This window comes from Moschus berezovskii, chromosome 9 (assembly GCF_049115385.1).
Source record: "Moschus berezovskii isolate FMDL1 chromosome 9, NW_MosBer_1.0, whole genome shotgun sequence".
Classification (NCBI taxonomy): Eukaryota; Metazoa; Chordata; class Mammalia; order Artiodactyla; family Moschidae; genus Moschus; species Moschus berezovskii.
The window spans coordinates 58,156,492-58,175,782 of record NC_142468.1 but is presented as its reverse complement, the minus strand read 5'-3'; the positions used below and the strand labels follow the sequence as shown (position 1 = coordinate 58,175,782).

At 37.7% G+C, this 19,291-nt stretch overlaps 1 protein-coding gene across 8 annotated transcripts in view; it reads left to right on the top strand.

Moving 5' to 3' along the window:
* The window catches only part of HERC1 (HECT and RLD domain containing E3 ubiquitin protein ligase family member 1), a 222,225-nt gene that overhangs the window by 55,490 nt on the left and 147,444 nt on the right, over window positions 1-19,291 (top strand). For all 8 annotated transcript variants that reach the window (XM_055435446.2, XM_088839676.1, XM_088839675.1 and 5 more), the window contains exons 2-3: window positions 3,999-4,954; window positions 11,625-11,720. In XM_055435446.2, coding sequence (XP_055291421.1) covers window positions 4,025-4,954; window positions 11,625-11,720 — 1,026 coding nt within the window. In that variant the 5' untranslated portion in view covers window positions 3,999-4,024. The remainder of the gene's footprint in view (window positions 1-3,998; window positions 4,955-11,624; window positions 11,721-19,291) is intronic.

Sequence of the window (19,291 nt, the reverse complement as noted above, 5' to 3'; positions counted from 1 at the left end):
ATGGAGGTAAATAAGGTACTTTTATATCCTCTGCACAATGTTTACGTAAATACTTTGCTGAATAAAGTGGAAGGAGGCTTATGGTTTTATTTTCCCTCTCCTAAGTATATACTTTCCAAGTATCTAGTGAAGATAAATAAAGCATAGTAATTATAAGCTTGCAAAGGGAAGTACCATTAGATTTTATATTTAGAATTTGACAGGATGTATTTAGAAACAGGAAACTCCCTTTAATTAGCCTGGCTTATCTATCACTGGAGCTCTTTCTTTAAGATCTATCTATATCTTGAAAATAAAATGCCCTTCAGTACATGAGGATCTTTCTCTACCACTAACTGTCATGACTACCGTCCTGGGGACTTGCTTGAAAGGCAGGAGTTAGTCTCAACTCCCCTGCAATGTTTTATGATGAAAATTTTCAAACACAGTTTTACAGCAAAGTTGAAAGACTTAAAAATGAATAGGCATATATATTCAACACTGAAGTTCTTCCATTAATACTTTTCTATACTTGTTTTATCATATAGCTTATCCATATGTATGTGTTATGTGTATATATATACACATATATTTATGTTTACACATACCCACCAATGCATCTTATTATTTGATGTATTTTAAGATTACTCACGACTGAAGTGACTTAGCAGCAGCAGCAGCAGCAAGATTACTCACATCAGTGTATTTCCTCCAAATATATGCGTTTATAATATATGTATATCAACTCCATTATATATTTATGCTTATATATGTATATCAACTGGGGTTCAGTATTTATTAAGGTAAAATTTACATGTGGTGAAATGTAAAATCTTAAATATATATTCACTGTGTTTTTACAAATGCGTAAAGTTTTGTAATCCAATATTGCTCTCACATTGGAAAGTTACCTCATGCCCTTCCCAGTCTATTCATGCCCTCACCTTCTAGAGGCAGCTGTCATTTAGCATTGAATCTTATTATCGTTGTGTTTACTTCTGGGTCAGTTTGTAGGAGAGAAACTTTTGGGTCATCAACAAACTAATACATGTTTAGTTTTTGGAGGCTTCCCAGGTGGCGCTAGTGGTAAACAACCCACCTCCCAATGCGGGAGACTTAAGAGACGCAGGTTTGATCCCTGGGTTGGAAGATCCCATGGAGGAGAGTGTGGCAACCCACTCCAGTATTCTTTCCTGGAGAATTCCATGGACAGAGGAGCCTGGTAGGCTACAGTCCGTGGGGTTGCAAAGAGATATGACTAAAGCAACTTAACACACACATGCATGATTAGTTTTATAAGAAATTACTAGATGTCTTTCTAAGGTGGCTGTTCAGATTTTACATTTCTACAAATGGTTTGTGAGAGTTCTGATTGCTCTGCATCCTGCTAACCTTTGATCTTGTCAGCCTTATTAATTTTAATCCTTGTGGATGTGTATTATCTCTATGTTTTTAATTGGCATCTTTCTGATGAATAATGATGTTGAGCACTTGTGCATTTTGGCCATTCACAGTATCTTTGGTGAAGTTTTGTTCACATCCTTTTTGACAATTTTAAAAATTAGGTTGTCTTTTTATTACTGAGTTGTAGGAGTCCTTAATTGTGTCTTGGATGATAGTCCTTTGCAGGATATATGTCTTGTGAATATTTTATCCCAGGAAACTTAGTTTTTAAGTGTTCTTTGTCAACAAATACTTACTGAGCACTTACTGTATGCTGCTGCTGCTGCTGCTAAGTCACTTCAGTCATGTCCGACTCTGTGTGACCCCTTAGACGGAAGCCCATCAGGCTCCCCCGTCCCTGGGATTCTCCAGGCAAGAACACTGGAGTACTGTATGCTAGAATACAGTAATAAAATATATTTTTATATATTGCTGTTTTGGAGTCACTGTGGTTCCTCAGTACAGTCAGGGAGACCAGTAAGAAAGCTTCTGTGGTGATCCAAGAGATGATGGCTTAGACTGGGGTTTTAGCAATGGAAGAGTGTGAGAACTATTTGGATTCTTGCTATATTTTGAGAGTAGAGTTGACTGAATTTGGAGTGTAAGTATAAGAGAAGGAGCAATCAATGATGGCTCCCAAAGTTTTTTAGCCAGAGGAAATGGAAGAATAGGGTTGTCATTTATTGAAATGAGGAATTCCACAAGAGGAATAGGTTTGGGTGAGTGTGGAGAAAATGTTGGATTGGGAATTCAGTTTTGAATTTGTTTAATTTGAAATGCCTATTCAGTTCAGTTCAGTTCAGTTGCTCGGTCGTGTCCGACTCTTTGTGACCCCTTGAATCACACAGCACGCCAGGCCTCCCTGTGCATCACCAACTCCTGGAGTTTACTCAGACTCATGTCCATTGAGTCAGTGATGCCATCCAGCTGTTTCATTCTCTGTCGTCCCTTTCTCCTCCCATCCCCAATCCCTCCCAGCATCAGAGTCTTTTCTAGTGTGTCAACTCTTCACATGAGGTGGCCAAAGTATTGGAGTTTCAGCTTTAGCATCAGTCCTTCCAATGAACACCCAGGACTGATCTCCTTTAGGATGGACTGGTTGGGCCTCCTTGCAGTCCAAGGGACTCTCAAGAGTCTTCTCCAGTTCCACAGTTCAAAAGCATCAATTCTTCTGTGCTCAACTTTCTTCACAGTCCAACTCTCACATCCATACATGACCACTGGAAAAACCATAGCCTTGACTAGATGGACCTTTGTTGGCAAAGTAATGTCTCTGCTTTTTAATATGCTATCTAGGTTGATCATAACTTTCCTTCCAAGGAGTAAGCGTCTTTTAATTTCATGGCTGCAGTCACCATCTGCAGTGATTTTGGAGCCCCCCAAAATAAAGTCTGACACTGTTTCCACTGTTTCCCCATCTGTTTGCCATGAAGTGATGGGACCAGATGCCATGATCTTTGTTTTCTGAATGTTGAGCTTCAAGCCAACCTTTTCACTCTCCTCTTTCACTTTCATCAAGAGGCTTTTGAGTTCCTCTTCACTTTCTGCCATAAGGGTGGTGTCATCTGCATATCTGAGGTTATTGATATTTCTCCCGGCAATCTTGATTCCAGCTTGTGCTTCTTCCAGCCCAGCGTTCCTCATGATGTATTCTGCATATAAGTTAAATCAGGGTGACAATATATAGCCTTGACGTACTCCTTTTCCTATTTGGAACCAGTCTGTTGTTCCATGTCCAGTTCTAACTGTTGCTTCCTGACCTGCATATAGGTTTCTCAAGAGGCAGGTCAGGTGGTCTGGTATTCCCATCTCTTTCAGAATTTTCCACAGTTTATTGTGATCCACACAGTCAAAGGCTTTGGCATAATCAATAAAGCAGAAATAGATGTTTTCCTGGAACTTTCCTGCTTTTTTGATGATCCAGTGGATGTTGGCAATTTGATCTCTGGTTCTTCTGCCTTTTCTAAAACCAGCTTGAACATCTGGAAGTTCACAGTTCACATATTGCTGAAGCCTGGCTTGGAGAATTTTGAGCATTACTTGACTAGCGTGTGAGATGAGTACAATTGTGCAGTAGTTTGAGCATTCTTTGGCATTGCCTTTCTTTGGGATTGGAATAGGTGTCTATATATGGCAAGGTCAAGTGGACAATTACATTTATAAGTTTGGAATTCAGAGGAGAGGCCACAAGATACAAATCTGGGGTCCATCTTCATGTAGAACCCGCTGTTATACTGATAGTGGGACCAGAATCCAAAGAGAAAAGGTACATAAATCACTGATTTTTAAAATAAACCTTTTATTTTGTGATAATTTTAGATTTACATTAAATTTGCAGAGATAGTACAGAGTTCTCATATGCCCTTCACCCATTTCTCCCTAATATTGACATCTTAAATGACCATGGTTCATTTATTGAAGCTAAAATACTAACATTGGTACATAACTGTTAACTAAAGTCCAGACTTTGTGCTTCATCAGTTTGAGATTACTAACTGTAATATGTGATGGAAGTTAAGAAACATTTTCTGAAAATTTTCATAGGTTTTTGATTGCTTTTTCTTCTCTCTTTATAGAACTAATGGCTGAAGAGTAAATCAATATGGCAACTATGGTTCCACCAGTGAAACTAAAATGGCTTGAACACCTCAACAGCTCCTGGATTACAGAGGACAGTGAATCTATTGCTACAAGAGAGGGGGTTGCTGTTTTATATTCTAAACTGGTCAGCAATAAGGAAGTAGTACCTTTGCCTCAACAAGTTTTGTGCCTCAAAGGACCACAGCTGCCAGACTTTGAACGTGAGTCTCTTTCAAGCGATGAACAGGACCACTATTTGGATGCCCTTCTTAGCAGTCAGCTAGCACTTGCAAAGATGGTATGTTCAGATTCCCCATTTGCTGGGGCACTTCGAAAACGATTGCTTGTACTCCAGCGTGTCTTCTATGCACTTTCTAATAAATACCACGACAAAGGCAAAGTGAAACAGCAGCAGCATTCTCCGGAGAGCAGCTCTGGTTCAGCAGATGTCCATTCTGTTAGTGAACGTCCTCGGTCAAGCACTGATGCACTTATAGAAATGGGTGTTCGAACTGGTCTAAGTTTATTATTTGCACTTCTGAGACAAAGTTGGATGATGCCTGTGTCGGGACCTGGGCTCAGTCTTTGCAATGATGTTATTCATACTGCAATTGAAGTTGTGAGCTCTTTGCCACCATTATCTTTAGCAAATGAAAGCAAGATTCCACCTATGGGCTTGGATTGCTTATCACAAGTAACAACTTTTCTTAAAGGAGTAACTATTCCCAATTCTGGAGCAGACACTTTAGGTCGTAGATTAGCTTCTGAGTTGCTGCTTGGTTTAGCAGCTCAGCGAGGTTCTTTGCGGTATCTCCTTGAATGGATAGAAATGGCATTGGGGGCTTCAGCAGTTGTCAATTCCATGGAGAAAAGCAAACTACTGTCAAGCCAAGAAGGGATGATCAGCTTTGACTGCTTTATGACTATATTAATGCAGATGAGGCGTTCTTTGGTATGTATTATAAATCTCAGCTTTAAAATTCTTATCTAACAATTTTGGAAAAGGTCAACTCAGCTTTTAATGAATTGGTGGTAACAGTGAATGATTTGAGAATTCTACTGGTGATGTTAGGTTAGTTAATTATTTTACGTACTTGGAGTGAAGAAACTTTTATATGTGTTGATGTGAATATGCAATTTAAGGACAAACTAGTTGGTATTATGTTAAGATTTCTGAATCAGGAGTCAGGATTATAGTTTAAGTTTTATGGCTTCTTGTGCGAACTTGAGAAATTCATCTAACTTCGCTGTGTTTTAGCAAACTCAAATGTAAAATGAGAGGCCTTGGCTGGTGACTATGGAGATCTTTTGACAAAAAAAATTGCTAATTTCAAGCTTCTCAATTTTTATTAACTATTTACTGTATGCTAAGTGTTATTCTAGGCCCTAGGGATACAGCAGAGAAAAATGTAGTTTCTTGAATCTTACAGCCTAGTGGGGGAATCAGACAATACATATAAATTTCAGGTAGTGTGAAGTTCTAAGAATTAAAATAAGGGAGGGAAAGGGAATGCAAAATGATGGACTCAAGCAGAGATTGGGGAGGGGATAGGTGTGGTATTTTGGTTAATGTGGTCAAGAAAGTCTCTGAATTGTGACATTTGAGCAGAGACCTGAATGGAGGGGAGTGATGAACTGAGCATCCTAGATCTGCAATGAATATCTTGTTCATGAAGGAATTTAATTACTTGATTATCATAAAGGAACTAATTTTGGACACCATATTAAAGAATAAACAGTAAAATGCAGTGCAATATGATATATTTCAAGAATTTCTAAAATTGAAATTTAATGCTTTTTGAAAACAGAATAAAAGTTTGAAATAAGAATACAAATTTGGAATATAAAGATTAAAACACTCATAAATTGACTTAATTTCAGTTGGGTGACATTGATCAAGCTTTTTGGTGTCCTTTATCACCAGATATCATATGTCATTTAACAAATTTATTTAGTTTATAAAAATATGGTTTATAAATTATGTGTGTATGTTTCATGTCTTACCCCCTGCCAAAAGTGGAGAGCTCTTGGATTGACAGGAATGTTTCATAAAAAATAATTATGTTGAATTTACTTTTAAACCAGGGCATTTAAATTTTCACCTGGCTTATGTTTTGTGCTTGTGAATTGAATAATAAATATTGGGTCATTTTTTTTTACAAATAATTTTATTGTAAGTAAGTACTTGGAGACTCTATATTATATCTATGAAAATTTGAATTTCTTAATGTTAAATAAAATGTAGGCAGGAAAGCATGTGGTGCTTTGCTCCGAATCTGGAATGTTGGAAAGGCCCTATGAAAGTAGAGACCTCGAGCCAGAGATGCAGTGATCTGAGTAAGAAAGATTTGAGGTAACAGCAGTGAAAGGCCTCTTGTGGTTTCTTACTGAATATTTAAACATGCACTTGCATATCTGTGTTTCTCATTTTATTTTACAATTCTTAATACTTTCTGGTAACGTTCTCTAAATTTGTACCATTTTCAAATATGTGATGCCATTTGATGACCTAAAATAATGTATCTGTTCTTGGTCACATGTTAATATTTCTGTGAGGAGTTACTTAATTCTTCATTTTACAGTCCCATTTATTTTCCATTGCCTTTGTCATAAAGAAAAGATGTTAATTATTGCACAGACAACTTATATGATCGTATGCTTGCCCCTAGTGTATTTCCTTTTTGACCAAAATGCTAAATACCCTGAGTCAGAAGCCTTTGCCCCACCTTACCCTCTAAACCTTATCCTGCAGTATTACTCCTTAGTGGGAAGAGGATGCCCAAAGAAAGTAAAGTGCTTTTCTCTGTATCTGTTTAGCTTCGTTGTCTTTTAGCACGTTGGAAATGTTTGTATGCATATTTGGTTGTGAGTTTAAATTGGCTCTAAAGCTTAAGAAATACTCATACTAAATATACTTACTACCTATATACTGAGCTTTAATATTCATTTAATTAACGTATAGTATACTATTCCATTCATTTTTGGATTTTTACTTACTGCTTCCCAGTACCTGGCATAAGGGAAGAAGAACTCTAACCTTTGTTGAATGCCTGCTACCAGGTGCTTTTTATAAGCAGTGTCTCATTCAATTATCTTGTTAATCTGTAAAGAAGATATTATTTACTGTTATCTTAAGGATGAAGAAACTGTGGCAGTTATCCAAAGTTACACACCTATTTGTCAAAAGAACTGAAAGTATAGCGTGTACTCCTAATTAAGCATGGACGGGCCAGGCACTGTGTTAACCAATTCTTACAACCCCCTAGTCTGTCAGCAAAGCCCGTGTTTTTCTCTGACTACTATATGCAGCTTTTACACTATTTATGTTAAATTGACTTTTTCCCCCATGAAGGCCTACCTTAAAGTAGATATAAAACACCATAAACTTATTTTATTGCTGGATTTCCAGTTTTCTCTCCACTTGACTTCTTTCATTTCTGGACAGAACGTTGTATTCACCTAGGCAGAAAGGGCTTCCTTTCTTCCCCTCCTAGGCTATACCCTTATGTTATAACTTTCTGTTTGGGCTAGGACACCCCAGATAGCTTTCGTCAGAATTCTGGGTATATTCTGGGGAAGAATCTTGTATGTTTGTGTGATTTAGTTTGGCCCTCCAGAAGTCACCACAGGCCTATGTTAGATTGAATTTAATTAAATTTCAGATAGATTTTAGGGAAAAGAGATGGTTATTAACTTGAACTTTGTATTTATTATTCTTTCTTGCACAGTGAGGATAGGATCTGATGCTCTTGGTCTCCAGAATTCATATTTCTTACACTTTACAGTGTTATCAGTTGTTGTTGGTTGAGAACTCATAAAGTATCTAGAGCCTCTCCTGGTACACTGGACCCCATCCTGACCTGATTCTTACTATCCTAAGATTCTGTCCTCATGAGCAGCTGGGATAAAACTTATCCCCAAGCTATTAATAGAAGTTAGAGGGAGAGACACATAACCATCAGTTGAGTACCTGGTATACTTAGTCACTCAGTTGTGTCCATCTCTTTGCGACCCTTTGGACTGTAGTCCACCAGTTTCTTCTGTCCATGGGATTTTTCAGGCAAGAATACTGGAATGGATTCTCATTTCCTTTTCCAGGGTACCTTCCCCACCCAGGGATCAAACCAGCATCTCTTATGTCTTTTGCTTTGCAGGTGAATCCTTTACTTGCTGAGCCATCGGGAAACTGGTATAAGGCCTTAAAAAAAAAGTTCATCCTTAAATTGTATTTACATGTGTGATTCTTACTTAACCTCCACTACCCACACATGCAGTAACTCAGAGGTTCGAGTGCAAGTGTGCAAGATAATCATTAACTTATATCTAAATAAAGAGAAGGGAAATAATGTCACTGTATATCCCCACATCCTAAAAAAATAAACTAAAAATATAAACAGCACTAAAGGCATCTTTGGCCTTTGATACCACTAGGTATTTACTGTGTGCCAGATAATGCTAGTCTCTGGGTTAAAAAGATGAATAAGCTTTGTAGCATCCATGCCTTTATCTAGCTTACAGTTTAAGGAAAGAGAGATGCATAGACATTTCATGTTAATGGTACTGGACTGTACTAGAGATCTGCATAGGGACAAGGTCATGGGACATAGGAGAAAGGCTAGAGGGGAAGGGGCTGAAAATGATGTTTAGTTGAAAAGTAAGAGTTTGCTTGCAAACATGAGGTTTGTGAGTGAGGGAGCTGAAAAAATCTTCAGCTGAGAGGTTTAGTGTTCACAGAATGATGGAGGTGTGGTAGAGCAGGCTTCTGGATGTTCATGGTGGAATGGAATGAACTAAGGCTGACAAACTAGGTGGGGCCATGTATCCCATGCTGTGGGGTTTTGAGCTTAATTCTGTAGGCAGTGGGGAGTTACTAAAACAATTGGAAGAAGAGTAAAAGCAGATAGCAAGAACATAAAGAAATGTACTCCATCAAGTCTTAATGTTCTTGTATGATTATCTTATTAATAAAAAGACAGGTGGGGAAAAAACGAAAAGGTATTATGATGGTAGGTAAATAAGAGAAAGGTAATTTAATGAAGACCTGTAAAACCATATATTTTTGTTATTTTAATTTCCCCTGTATCTTTAGACCTTTGAACTTCCTGTTAGCAGTGTATGAATTGTTGCACACTTAACATGCTTTATTTTCCAAAATGAAAAATGCCTAGATGTAGCCCTCTTTTTCTGTTATGCAGTATATTTACAAAACACATTAAGAATTCTATACAAAATGGGTTTTAGAGATGTCTTTAGTCCTAATTGATTGGGGAAGGATTAGTCTCATGCTTAATACTGATTTTTTGGGGAGAACAGAAGTCAACGACAGTCACTACAGACAGATTTTGAAGAATTTTTAAAAAAATTGGTTTGGTGCAAAAATGTATTAAAGACTTCCTGTGTTTTCTCTTCTTTCTCTGTGTATATCATACAAAATAATGACAACTATTGCTTCCAGTTTTGAGTTCTTTCTATATATTAAGAACTGTGCCAAGGATGTTTTATGTATAATTTCAGTTGTTACATCCAACAGCCCTAAATAAAAGAGGCATTATTCCTGTCGAAGGATAAGGAAACTAATCCTTAAATCACATTGCCCATAAGTGATGAAGCACAGGTCTGTTACTGAAAACCTTATGCTGTTTTCAGTGTTTTCCTTTATACTGTAAACAGGCATAAGAAACCAATTATTATAGCCCTGTACCAGCTCCCAAGAAGGTATAGTAAGCTGTTGTTTCTCATCTGCTTTTGGTTTGGTAATCAGTAGAGGTGACCTTTAAAGAATGGAGTCACAGATTACAATTGTGTTTTTCCCAGAGGTTCTACACAGCTAATTATGGAATTTGGAGAGGTTGTACCTCATAGTATTTTCTGGTATAGCCACACATTATGTATCTAGGAACTAGGTAATTTTGAACAGCCAGCTTCTGATATAACTCTGAGACCTGCAAGTGGCTCTCTAAAGCCTTGCTATTGGAAGTGTGAGCCTCAGACAGCAGCATTGGTGTCACTGGAAGCTTGTTAGAAATGCGGAATCTAAGGCCCCCACCTGTATTTACTAATTTGGAATCTGCATTTTAACAGTTTCCGGATAATTCATGTTTACATTAAAATTTCAGAAGTACCACCTTAAGGGATTAGGAGGAAAAATTGATTTGGTAGCATTAGCTTAGCACCTGATGACCCAGCAGTAAATTAAATAGCCAATATCATTTCTTTCATTACCTAGGAATCATGTTAATTAAAATAGCTTGAATTGATAAAATCATACTGTCCTGGAGTTGAATGGGATCTTACAGAGCACGTAGGCCCAAATCTCTTCTATGGTAGAGGATATACTTTTCTATGGTATATTTGCCAGGTGATCATATAGAATGTATTTTTACAAATAATAGCCTTTGAAATAAAGACACCAATGAAAATTTTACAATTATAAGACTGATAAATCAAGAGAAGGAACTTGATATTTGTGATGTAAAGATTTAAGAATATAGAAATTTGAGGGAACAGTGGAGGTCAAGTTCACTCTGATTTATCAGTTTTCAGTAAAAGAGTGATTTCTGGTCATAACCATTGGGTCCTTTTGTGGAGAAATTGCATAGGAGGAACTGGTTTGGGTGAATGTGGGAGAAATGTTAGATTGGGAATTTAGTTTTGAATATGTTTATTTGAGATGCCTATAAGGTGTCTGGGAGAAGGCAATGGCACCCCACTGCAGTACTCTTGCCTGGAAAATCCCATGGATGGAGGAGCCTGGTGGGCTGCAGTCCATGGGGTCACTAAGAGTCGGACACGACTGAGCGACTTCATTTTCACTTGTTACTTTCATGCATTGGAGAAGGCAATGGCACCCCACTCCAGTGTTCTTGCCTGGAGAATCCCAGGGACGGGGGAGCCTGGTGGGCTGCCGTCTATGGAGTCGCATAGGGTCAGACACGACTGAAGCGACTTAGCAGCAGCAGCAGCAACATAAGGTGCCTATATATGGAGAGTCAAGTGGATAATAAATTACCTTAGGCTGTTTGTCCCAGAGAGGAGCTGTGATTCCTCAGCTATGAACTGACTTGTGGGACTTTTGTTATGCCAAAACTAAGGAGGAACAGACTTAACTGCTGTTCTGGTCAGGATCATCAGTTAAGTTGGCTATATGCTGCTTTATTCTTGGAGCACGTGAACAAGGCAGCCCCAGGGAAGTCCTAGATTGTTGCCTGGGAAATCCCATGGATAGAGGAGCATGGAGGGCTACAGTCCTTGGGGTCGCAAAGAGTCAGACACAACTGAGTGGCTTTCACTTCACTTCATTTATTAAATATTGGCTGCCCAAAGAGTGTGTAATTGGCAAAATTCTGCCTCTTTGACTGTTTCTGTGTTAAACCTGTGACCCTTAGAACAAATCACTGTTTAATAAGATAATCAGTGAGGGATTGGTACTTAATTTACTGCTTCACTCTATAGCCACCTCTTTTACAACACATAGAAGTTGGTTTCGTGATGTAATGTTAGGATTTGATCTTAAAGCACATAATTATATAAACAGTTCTTTAAACGTTTTGTGGACAGTTTAAGTGATCTTAATATATGTCTCTCTCCTTACCAAACTGTATTCCACAATGTCTTAATTATAGGGTTCATCTGCTGATCGGAGTCAGTGGAGGGAACCAACCAGAACATCTGATGGCTTGTGCTCACTCTATGAGGCAGCTTTGTGTCTCTTTGAAGAGGTATGTAATAATAATGGCTTTAAATAATCATACATTAAAAGTTGCTTTGTCAAGGGATGAACTGGAAGATTGTGATTGACATATACACACTACTGGATATAAAATTAATAACTTATAAGGACTGACTGTATAGCTCAGGGAACTCTACTCAGTACTCTGTAATGGCTTATGTGGGGAAAAAGTCCAAAAAGGAGTGGATAGATGTATATGTATCACAGATTCACTTTGCTGTACATCTGAAATTAACACAACATTGGAAATCAATTATACTCCAATAAAAAAGAAGAAAAAAGAAAAGTTAGTTTGTCTTAAAAAGCTTCTATTTATCTCTTAAAAATAATCCAATTCCGTCTCTGGAAGGATGCAAAAGAAAGTGGTGTCAATGGTTGGTTGCTTCTAGAAAGTAGAGCTAGGGTGTCGTATAAGGGGTGGGAGGGAGACATATTTGTCAATGCATACTCTTTTATTCATTTTGGACTTTGTATAAGGTGCATTTTTTAAATTTAAAAATTTATTATTAGAACAGATAAGAAACACAAACATGTGCCTTAATGGAATTATTATAAAACAAATAGTCTTTTAATCTGTGCTCAAGAAAGAAAGAAAACTTTACCAGCAACTCTGGAGACCCTTTCATGTCCTGGTTATTATCCCTTTCCTTCTTCTCTAAAGAACCACTATCCTGACTTTAAGGGTATCAGAGTAGTCACTTCCTTGCATTTCTTTGTAGTTGTGTGCATCCCTAGACGCTGTAGTTCAGTCTTGTCTACTTAAAAATCAATCATATGTATATGTTTATCTTTTCCTTCAATGTATTTGTTCAGGAACCTGGACTTTTTAGGTTGTAGAATTTCCTACCATCTGGATTTTGTTAATTGATTACTCATAATACAGTTCCTGTGTATTTCCTGTATTTTGACAGGTGAATCTAAAGATTTGATCTGTTTCAGGTTTGATCCCTTTGGCAAGATCATACATGGTGTTGTGATCTTTCATCTGGTTATCTCTCTTTTTGTAGTACTGTCAACCCTGAATTCTTAATGATCAGATCTATTAATTCATTGGTGCTTGGTTGCAAAATGGTAATATTCTAATTATATCTTTCATCTTCCAGTTGTTAGTTGGAATGTTTTCATGAAGAGATGATTCCCTTATTGACTATTTGGTTACCTTGTGACAGTTCAAATAGGAAAAGCAGAATAAATGTTTGATTCTCCCATTTGATTTTTTTTTAAAAAAATTTAACACCAATTTTTATTTACTAGTTTTCAGTTTAATGAACTGGTCTTCTGTCATCCTTCAAGCTTGACCAGTTGATTTCACTTGAATAATACTATTACAAACTCAGATTTAAACCTGTTCAAGCTTTACTTCATTGAATTATCATCTGTCGTGAAGCTGGTACTATTTTATCTTTGGCCAACAGTCTTTCAGGGTAATGGTCTCTTCAGGGTGGTTCCCAAGTTCTTTTAACATAGACCTAATAATCTTTGATAGCTTCTTTGCTAACTGACCCATCAAATTGTTCTGAACTCAAGATGGTCTCATCTTACACATTTCTTGACCTGGATCTGCAACTAGCTAGCTATTTCTCCATAAGCCCTGGTTTCTTTTGGTGGAAAATAGTATTTCAGGATCACCATCAGGGTGCTCATCACTATGTGTCAGTGTTATTTTTCTAGGCTCTTACAGTAGAGCCAGGAAGTTTGTGTGTGTGTGTGTCTGTGTGTGTGTACATGTGTGTGAGTATTTAAGCTAATAGTATACCTCTTTAGTTGATACTTTCAATTTCACAGCTATAGAATTTTTACTTACCCTTTTCTATATTACAGTTATATCTCCTTTCTTTCAAAGTAAGAACATCAGTTTTCAAGGTACAGGGATGTAGAATTAGAATATCCTTTAATTATTTATTTTGGTCACATAGTGTGACACAGAGTAATCCTGAAATAAGACAAATACTACCATCATATGTTTACTAAAAAATGCTTTTTACATGTGATTTCCCCATTTTTTGTAGTTGTATTATACGTACATACTCAGAGCATGCATAACTCTACGTAATAACCCTCACTTAGTATGAGTTCTATAAATAACTACATCTTTAATGCTCACTGCCAGTTTCTCTTAGTGTCTCTCTATTCTTTTTAGTTGTCTGAAGCTTATTCTCAAGTAGAATCCTTAGTAAAGAATTATGGAAAAGATTCTCTTAGTTGTTACATGTTAATTGCTATGCTTTTTATATTTAAAAGTCACTTTGCAGAAGAGAGAAGATAAAATCTTTGGCTCACATTTTCTTGCCTTCTACTTCTTAAATATATTTACCCATTTTCTCCTGTCATAAACCTTTGCTGCTGAGGTCTGAAGATAATCTGATTTTCTTTCATATATTTATGAGTCACATGCTTGTTTTGCTGAGAAGCCCAAAGGATCTCTTCTTTAGAAATCAGTAATTTTACTAGAATACATCTTGATGATATCCATTCAGGGTTGATATTCTCAGAGATGTGAAGATTTCAATATGTAGTCTGAAATCTTTTTTATTTCAGGGAAGTTTCCATAAATTATTGCTTTTAGTACTATTTTTACTCTGTTTTCATTTGGTTCTCTTCTAGGACTCCTATTGCTTATTTGTTGGATCTTTGCCTAACTAGTAATTCTCACGTTTTCTTTAATACTTTTTATATGATTTTCATTTCTTTTTTATTTCTAAACAACATTTATCCTTTTAATCTTTAGTTGCTCTTATAGTTTACTTATTTCCAAAATGATGTTTTTTCTTTTATTTCTAATTCTTTTTTGAGTCTGTCACCTTATTCTTGAACAAGTCTATTTCAGATTTGTGCTTTTCTTTCACATCTTGTTTCATTTTCTCAATCCCTTTAGCTGGCTTTGAAATAGGTTACAGTTTGATATGTCTTGTGGGCAGTTCTCTTCTGGCTTGCTTTTATTTAAAAGTAGTGATATTATTCAGTCTCTTCCCTCTCCTGCGCCCCCCAGTAATAGCTTCACATGGAATTTGACCTTTGTACTTTTCTGTTGCTTATTTTTATGAAAAATTTGTTTTATTTTCCTAAATTTTTAGAATGGGATGAGATTCAAGTTCGCTTTTCTAAATCCAAAGACTCCCTTCCTCTGTTGTTTTTATGTGATGTTATTTAAAAAAAAGAAATAAGATGGTTTCCAGCATATTCCCCTCCCCACCTTTTGTTTTTAGCTTCTCTCTTTTCTCTCTGTTGTTCCCATTCTGCTAAACTTTTATTCCACTCCTAGTAGTTTCTGCTTCACATGAGGGCTCTATTCTGGAAGGGAGTACTAGCTTGTCAGTTTCAAGAGGTCACCGAATTAGATTGATGTAGCTTCTTTCAAACTTCTCATGGATCCTTTGTACTTACCTTCTTTTTAGAGAGGGCAAAGCTCTTCCCAGTTGCAACTGCTTAGATTGGCTCACTGTTCTTTCTGGTGAGTAGTGGGTTGGCTGTTTGGGGCCTTTTTCTTACTCTTAGATCTGTCAGATATTCTCTGGCTTCCTCCTGTACAGATATATTACTATGCACATTCTGTGTTTGGTCGTGGTTTGTCTGCACCTGCTCATATTTTGGAGTTATTGGAACTATATTTTATTGTGAATGTTAAGCATGAGTTTGGAGTTTTGCCTTCTTTTTGTTCTGTACAGTGATTCCGTGTTTGAAAAACTACATTGCTGCTGCTGTTGTCATCTTCCTAGAATTCTTCCCACCCCGTAGTTGTTTTTAAAAAACATTTCTTAAGTCTTTTGAATAATTTTTTTTTTTACTTCCTCCCCCATTCCCTCTACTTCTTCCTCTCTTTCCCGCTTCCCTCTCCTCTCTCTCTTCCCCTCTCCCCTTCCCTTCGCCTTCTCCTTCCCTGTCCCCTCAACCTCTCCTCCTGTTTCTTTTTTGTGAGGATCAGGGAAGGAAGGCTATGAATTTTTAAGCCTTATTTTAGAATGGTAATCCACCCAGTATATAATGGGCCTTCCCTGTGGCTCAGATGGTGAGGAATCTGCCTGCAATGCAGGAGACCCAGGTTTGATCCCTGGGTCAGGAAGATCCTCTGGAGAAGGTAATGGCAACCCATCCCAGTATTCTTGCCTGGAGAATTCCATGGACAGAGAAGCCTGGCTGGTTACAGTCCATGGGATCACAGAATTGGATACAACTGAATGACTGTCACTTCACTTCAGTATATATTCCAAGACCCCCAATGGATGCCTGAAATTGTAAATAGTATCAAACCCTATAAATACCATGTTATTTCCTATATATACATACCTATGTTAAAGCTTAATTTATAAATTAGGTACAGTAAGAGAACATCCAAATTGCCAGCATAGCTCCTCTTGTACTTTGGGACCATTATTAAGTAAAATAAGGATTACTTGAACACGGGCACCGAAATACTGGCAGTTGAGCTGATTATCAGATGGCTACTAAGTGACTAATGCTGCTGCTGCTGCTGCTAAGTCGCTTCAGTCATGTCTGACTCTGCGACCCCATAGACAGCAGCCCACCAGGCTCCCCCGTCCCTGGGATTCTCCAGGCAAGAACAATGGAGTGGGTTGCCATTTCCTTCTCCAATGCACGAAAGTGAAAAGTGAAAGAGAATTCGCTCAGTCATGTCTGACTCTTAGAGACCCCATGGACTGCAGCCTACCAGGCTCCTCCGTCCATGGGATTTTCCAGGCAAGAGTACTGCAGTGGGGTGCCATTGCCTTCTCCGAAGTGACTAATGGGTGAGTAGTTTATGTAGTGTGGCTATACTGGACAAAGGGATGATACTCAGAACAGTTTGCAGTTTAACATTTATGAATTATTTATCTCTGGAATTTTCCATTTAATACTTTCAGATGACAGTTGACTGCCAGTAACTGAAACCACAAAAAGTGAAACTGTGGAAAACGGGCGACTACTATAATAGATCTTGAGATAAATTCTAACTTACTTGAGCCCATCATCCTTTTGTTGGCAGCAGAATTTCAGATCTTTTATTAGGGACTAGCAGCCTTTATTTATGCACATTTTGTGTGTTCTCAGAACTCTCCTGATGTTCACTGAAAATTATTTGACACACATATTCTCTTGTTTTTGGGTACTATTTAAAGGTTCTGACTGAAATTACTCTATACCTTCCCATTTAATGGTCTGGCGATATAATATATTGGCTTTTAAAGATTCCTCTTTTATTTTGCTGGATTCAGAAAAAAAAACCCAAAAATAAAAAAACTTTAAAAAGCAGTCAACAAATTGACAGCTGCTGTAGTCAGAAATAATATCTTTATTGTATGGGATTCATACAGGTCAATAAAAAGTCCACTGAGCTCTAATAAATAAATGGATGCAAGTTAGTGGTAAACAGTAGTTGGGAAAATTTTAGTTCTGTTTAATAAGGAACTGTGAAGTTAAAAGACTGCATCCTGTTTTTCCCCAGTGAAGTTTTCAAAGAAATTTAAAGCATAGTTTTTTGTATGAATACAGTGAGACTGGTACTTTCACATAGGCCTGTTCATTGGTTAGGGAAATTGTGATGACAACCCTGGTTCTATGCTTTTGGCAGGGTTTTGAGGAGAGAGGAGGGGAGAGGAGAAGCCTGAATTTTTATAAAGCATTATGAATGGCAATAAACTTTACCATTATATTCAACACAAATGGTAAATAAGCCATGATTTTTTATATAGCTATATCTATATATACATATAGATGTACATATATAGATAATGTGTATATATAGATTGTATATAATATATATACAATGTATAGATTATGTATGTATAGATAATGTAGATAATTATATACAATTGTATATAGTGTATATATAGATAATGTAGATAGATTATATAGATAATATCAGTTCAGTTCAGTTCAGTTGCTCAGTTGTGTCCGACTCTTTGCGACCCCATGAATCACAGCACGCCAGGCCTCCCTGTCCATCACCAACTCCCGGAGTTCACTCAAACTCATGTCCATCGAGTCGGTGATGCCATCCAGCCATCTCATTCTCTGTCGTCCCCTCTCCTCCTGCCCCCAATCCTTCCCAGCATCAGAGTCTTTTCCAGTGAGTCAGCTCTTTGCATGAGGTGGCCAAAGTATTGCAGTTTCAGCTTTAGCATCAGTCCTTCCAATGAGCACCCAAGATTGATCTCCTTTAAAATGGACTGGTTGGATTTCCTTGCAGTCCAAGGGACTCTCAAGAGTCTTCTCCAGCACCACAGTTCAAAAGCATCCATTCTTCGATGATCAGCTTTCTTCACAGTCCAACTCTCACATCCATACATGACCACTGGAAAAACCATAGCCTTGACTAGACGGACCTTGGTTGGCAAAGTAATGTCTCTGCTTTTTAATATACTATCTAGGTTGGTCATAACGTTCCTTCCAAGGAGTAAGCGTCTTTTAATTTCATGGCTGCAGTCAGCATCTGCAGTGATTTTGGAGCCCAGAAAAATAAAGTCTGACACTGTTTCCACTGTTTCCCCATCTACTTGCCATGATGTGATGGGATCAGATGCCATGATCTTTGTTTTCTGAATGTTGAGCTTCAAGCCAACCTTTTCACTCTCCTCTTTCACTTTCATCAAGAGGCTTTTTAGTTCCCCTTCAGTTTCTGCCATAAGTGTGGTGTCATCTGCATATCTGAGGTTTTTGATATTTCTCCCGGCAATCTTGGTTCCAGCTTGTGCTTCTTCCAGCCCAGCGCGCCTCATGATGTACTCTACATATAAGTTAAATAAGCAGGGTGACAATATACAACCTTGACGTACTCCTTTTCCTATTTGGAACCAATCTGTTGTTCCATGTCCAGTTCTAACTGTTGCTTCCTGACCTGCATACAGGTTTCTCAAGAGGCAGGTCAGGTGGTCTGGTATTCCCATCTCTTTCAGAATGTTCCACAGTTTATTGTGATCCACACAGTCAAAGGCTTTGGCATAGTCAGTGAAGCAGAAATAGATGTTTTTCTGGAGCTCTCTTGCTTCCTCATGATCCAGCGGATGTTGGCAATTTGATGTCTGGTTCTTCTGCCTTTTCTAAAACCTGCTTGAACTTCTGGAAGTTCACGGTTCACATATTGCTGAAGCCTGGCTTGGAGAATTTTGAGCATGACTTTACTAGTGTGTGAGATGAGTGCAACTGTGCGGTAGTTTGAGCATTCTTTGGCATTGCCTTTCTTTGGGATTGGAATGAAGACTGACCTTTTCCAGTCCTGTGGCCACTGCTGAGTTTTCCAAATTTGCTGGCATATTGAATGCAGGACTTTCACAGCATCATCTTTCAGGATTTGAAATAGCTCAACTGGAGTTCCGTCACCTCCACTAGCTTTGTTCGTAGTGATGCTTTCTAAGGCCCACTTGACTTCACATTCCAAGATGTCTGGCTCTAGGTGAGTGATCACGCCATCATGATTATCTTGGTCGTGAAGATCTTTTTTGTAGATAATATACATATATTGATATATACATATAGATATATGTATATCTATGTGTAGGTATATACAAACACATATATATACACATATATACATGTATAGATATGTGTAGATACGTGTGTGAGTGT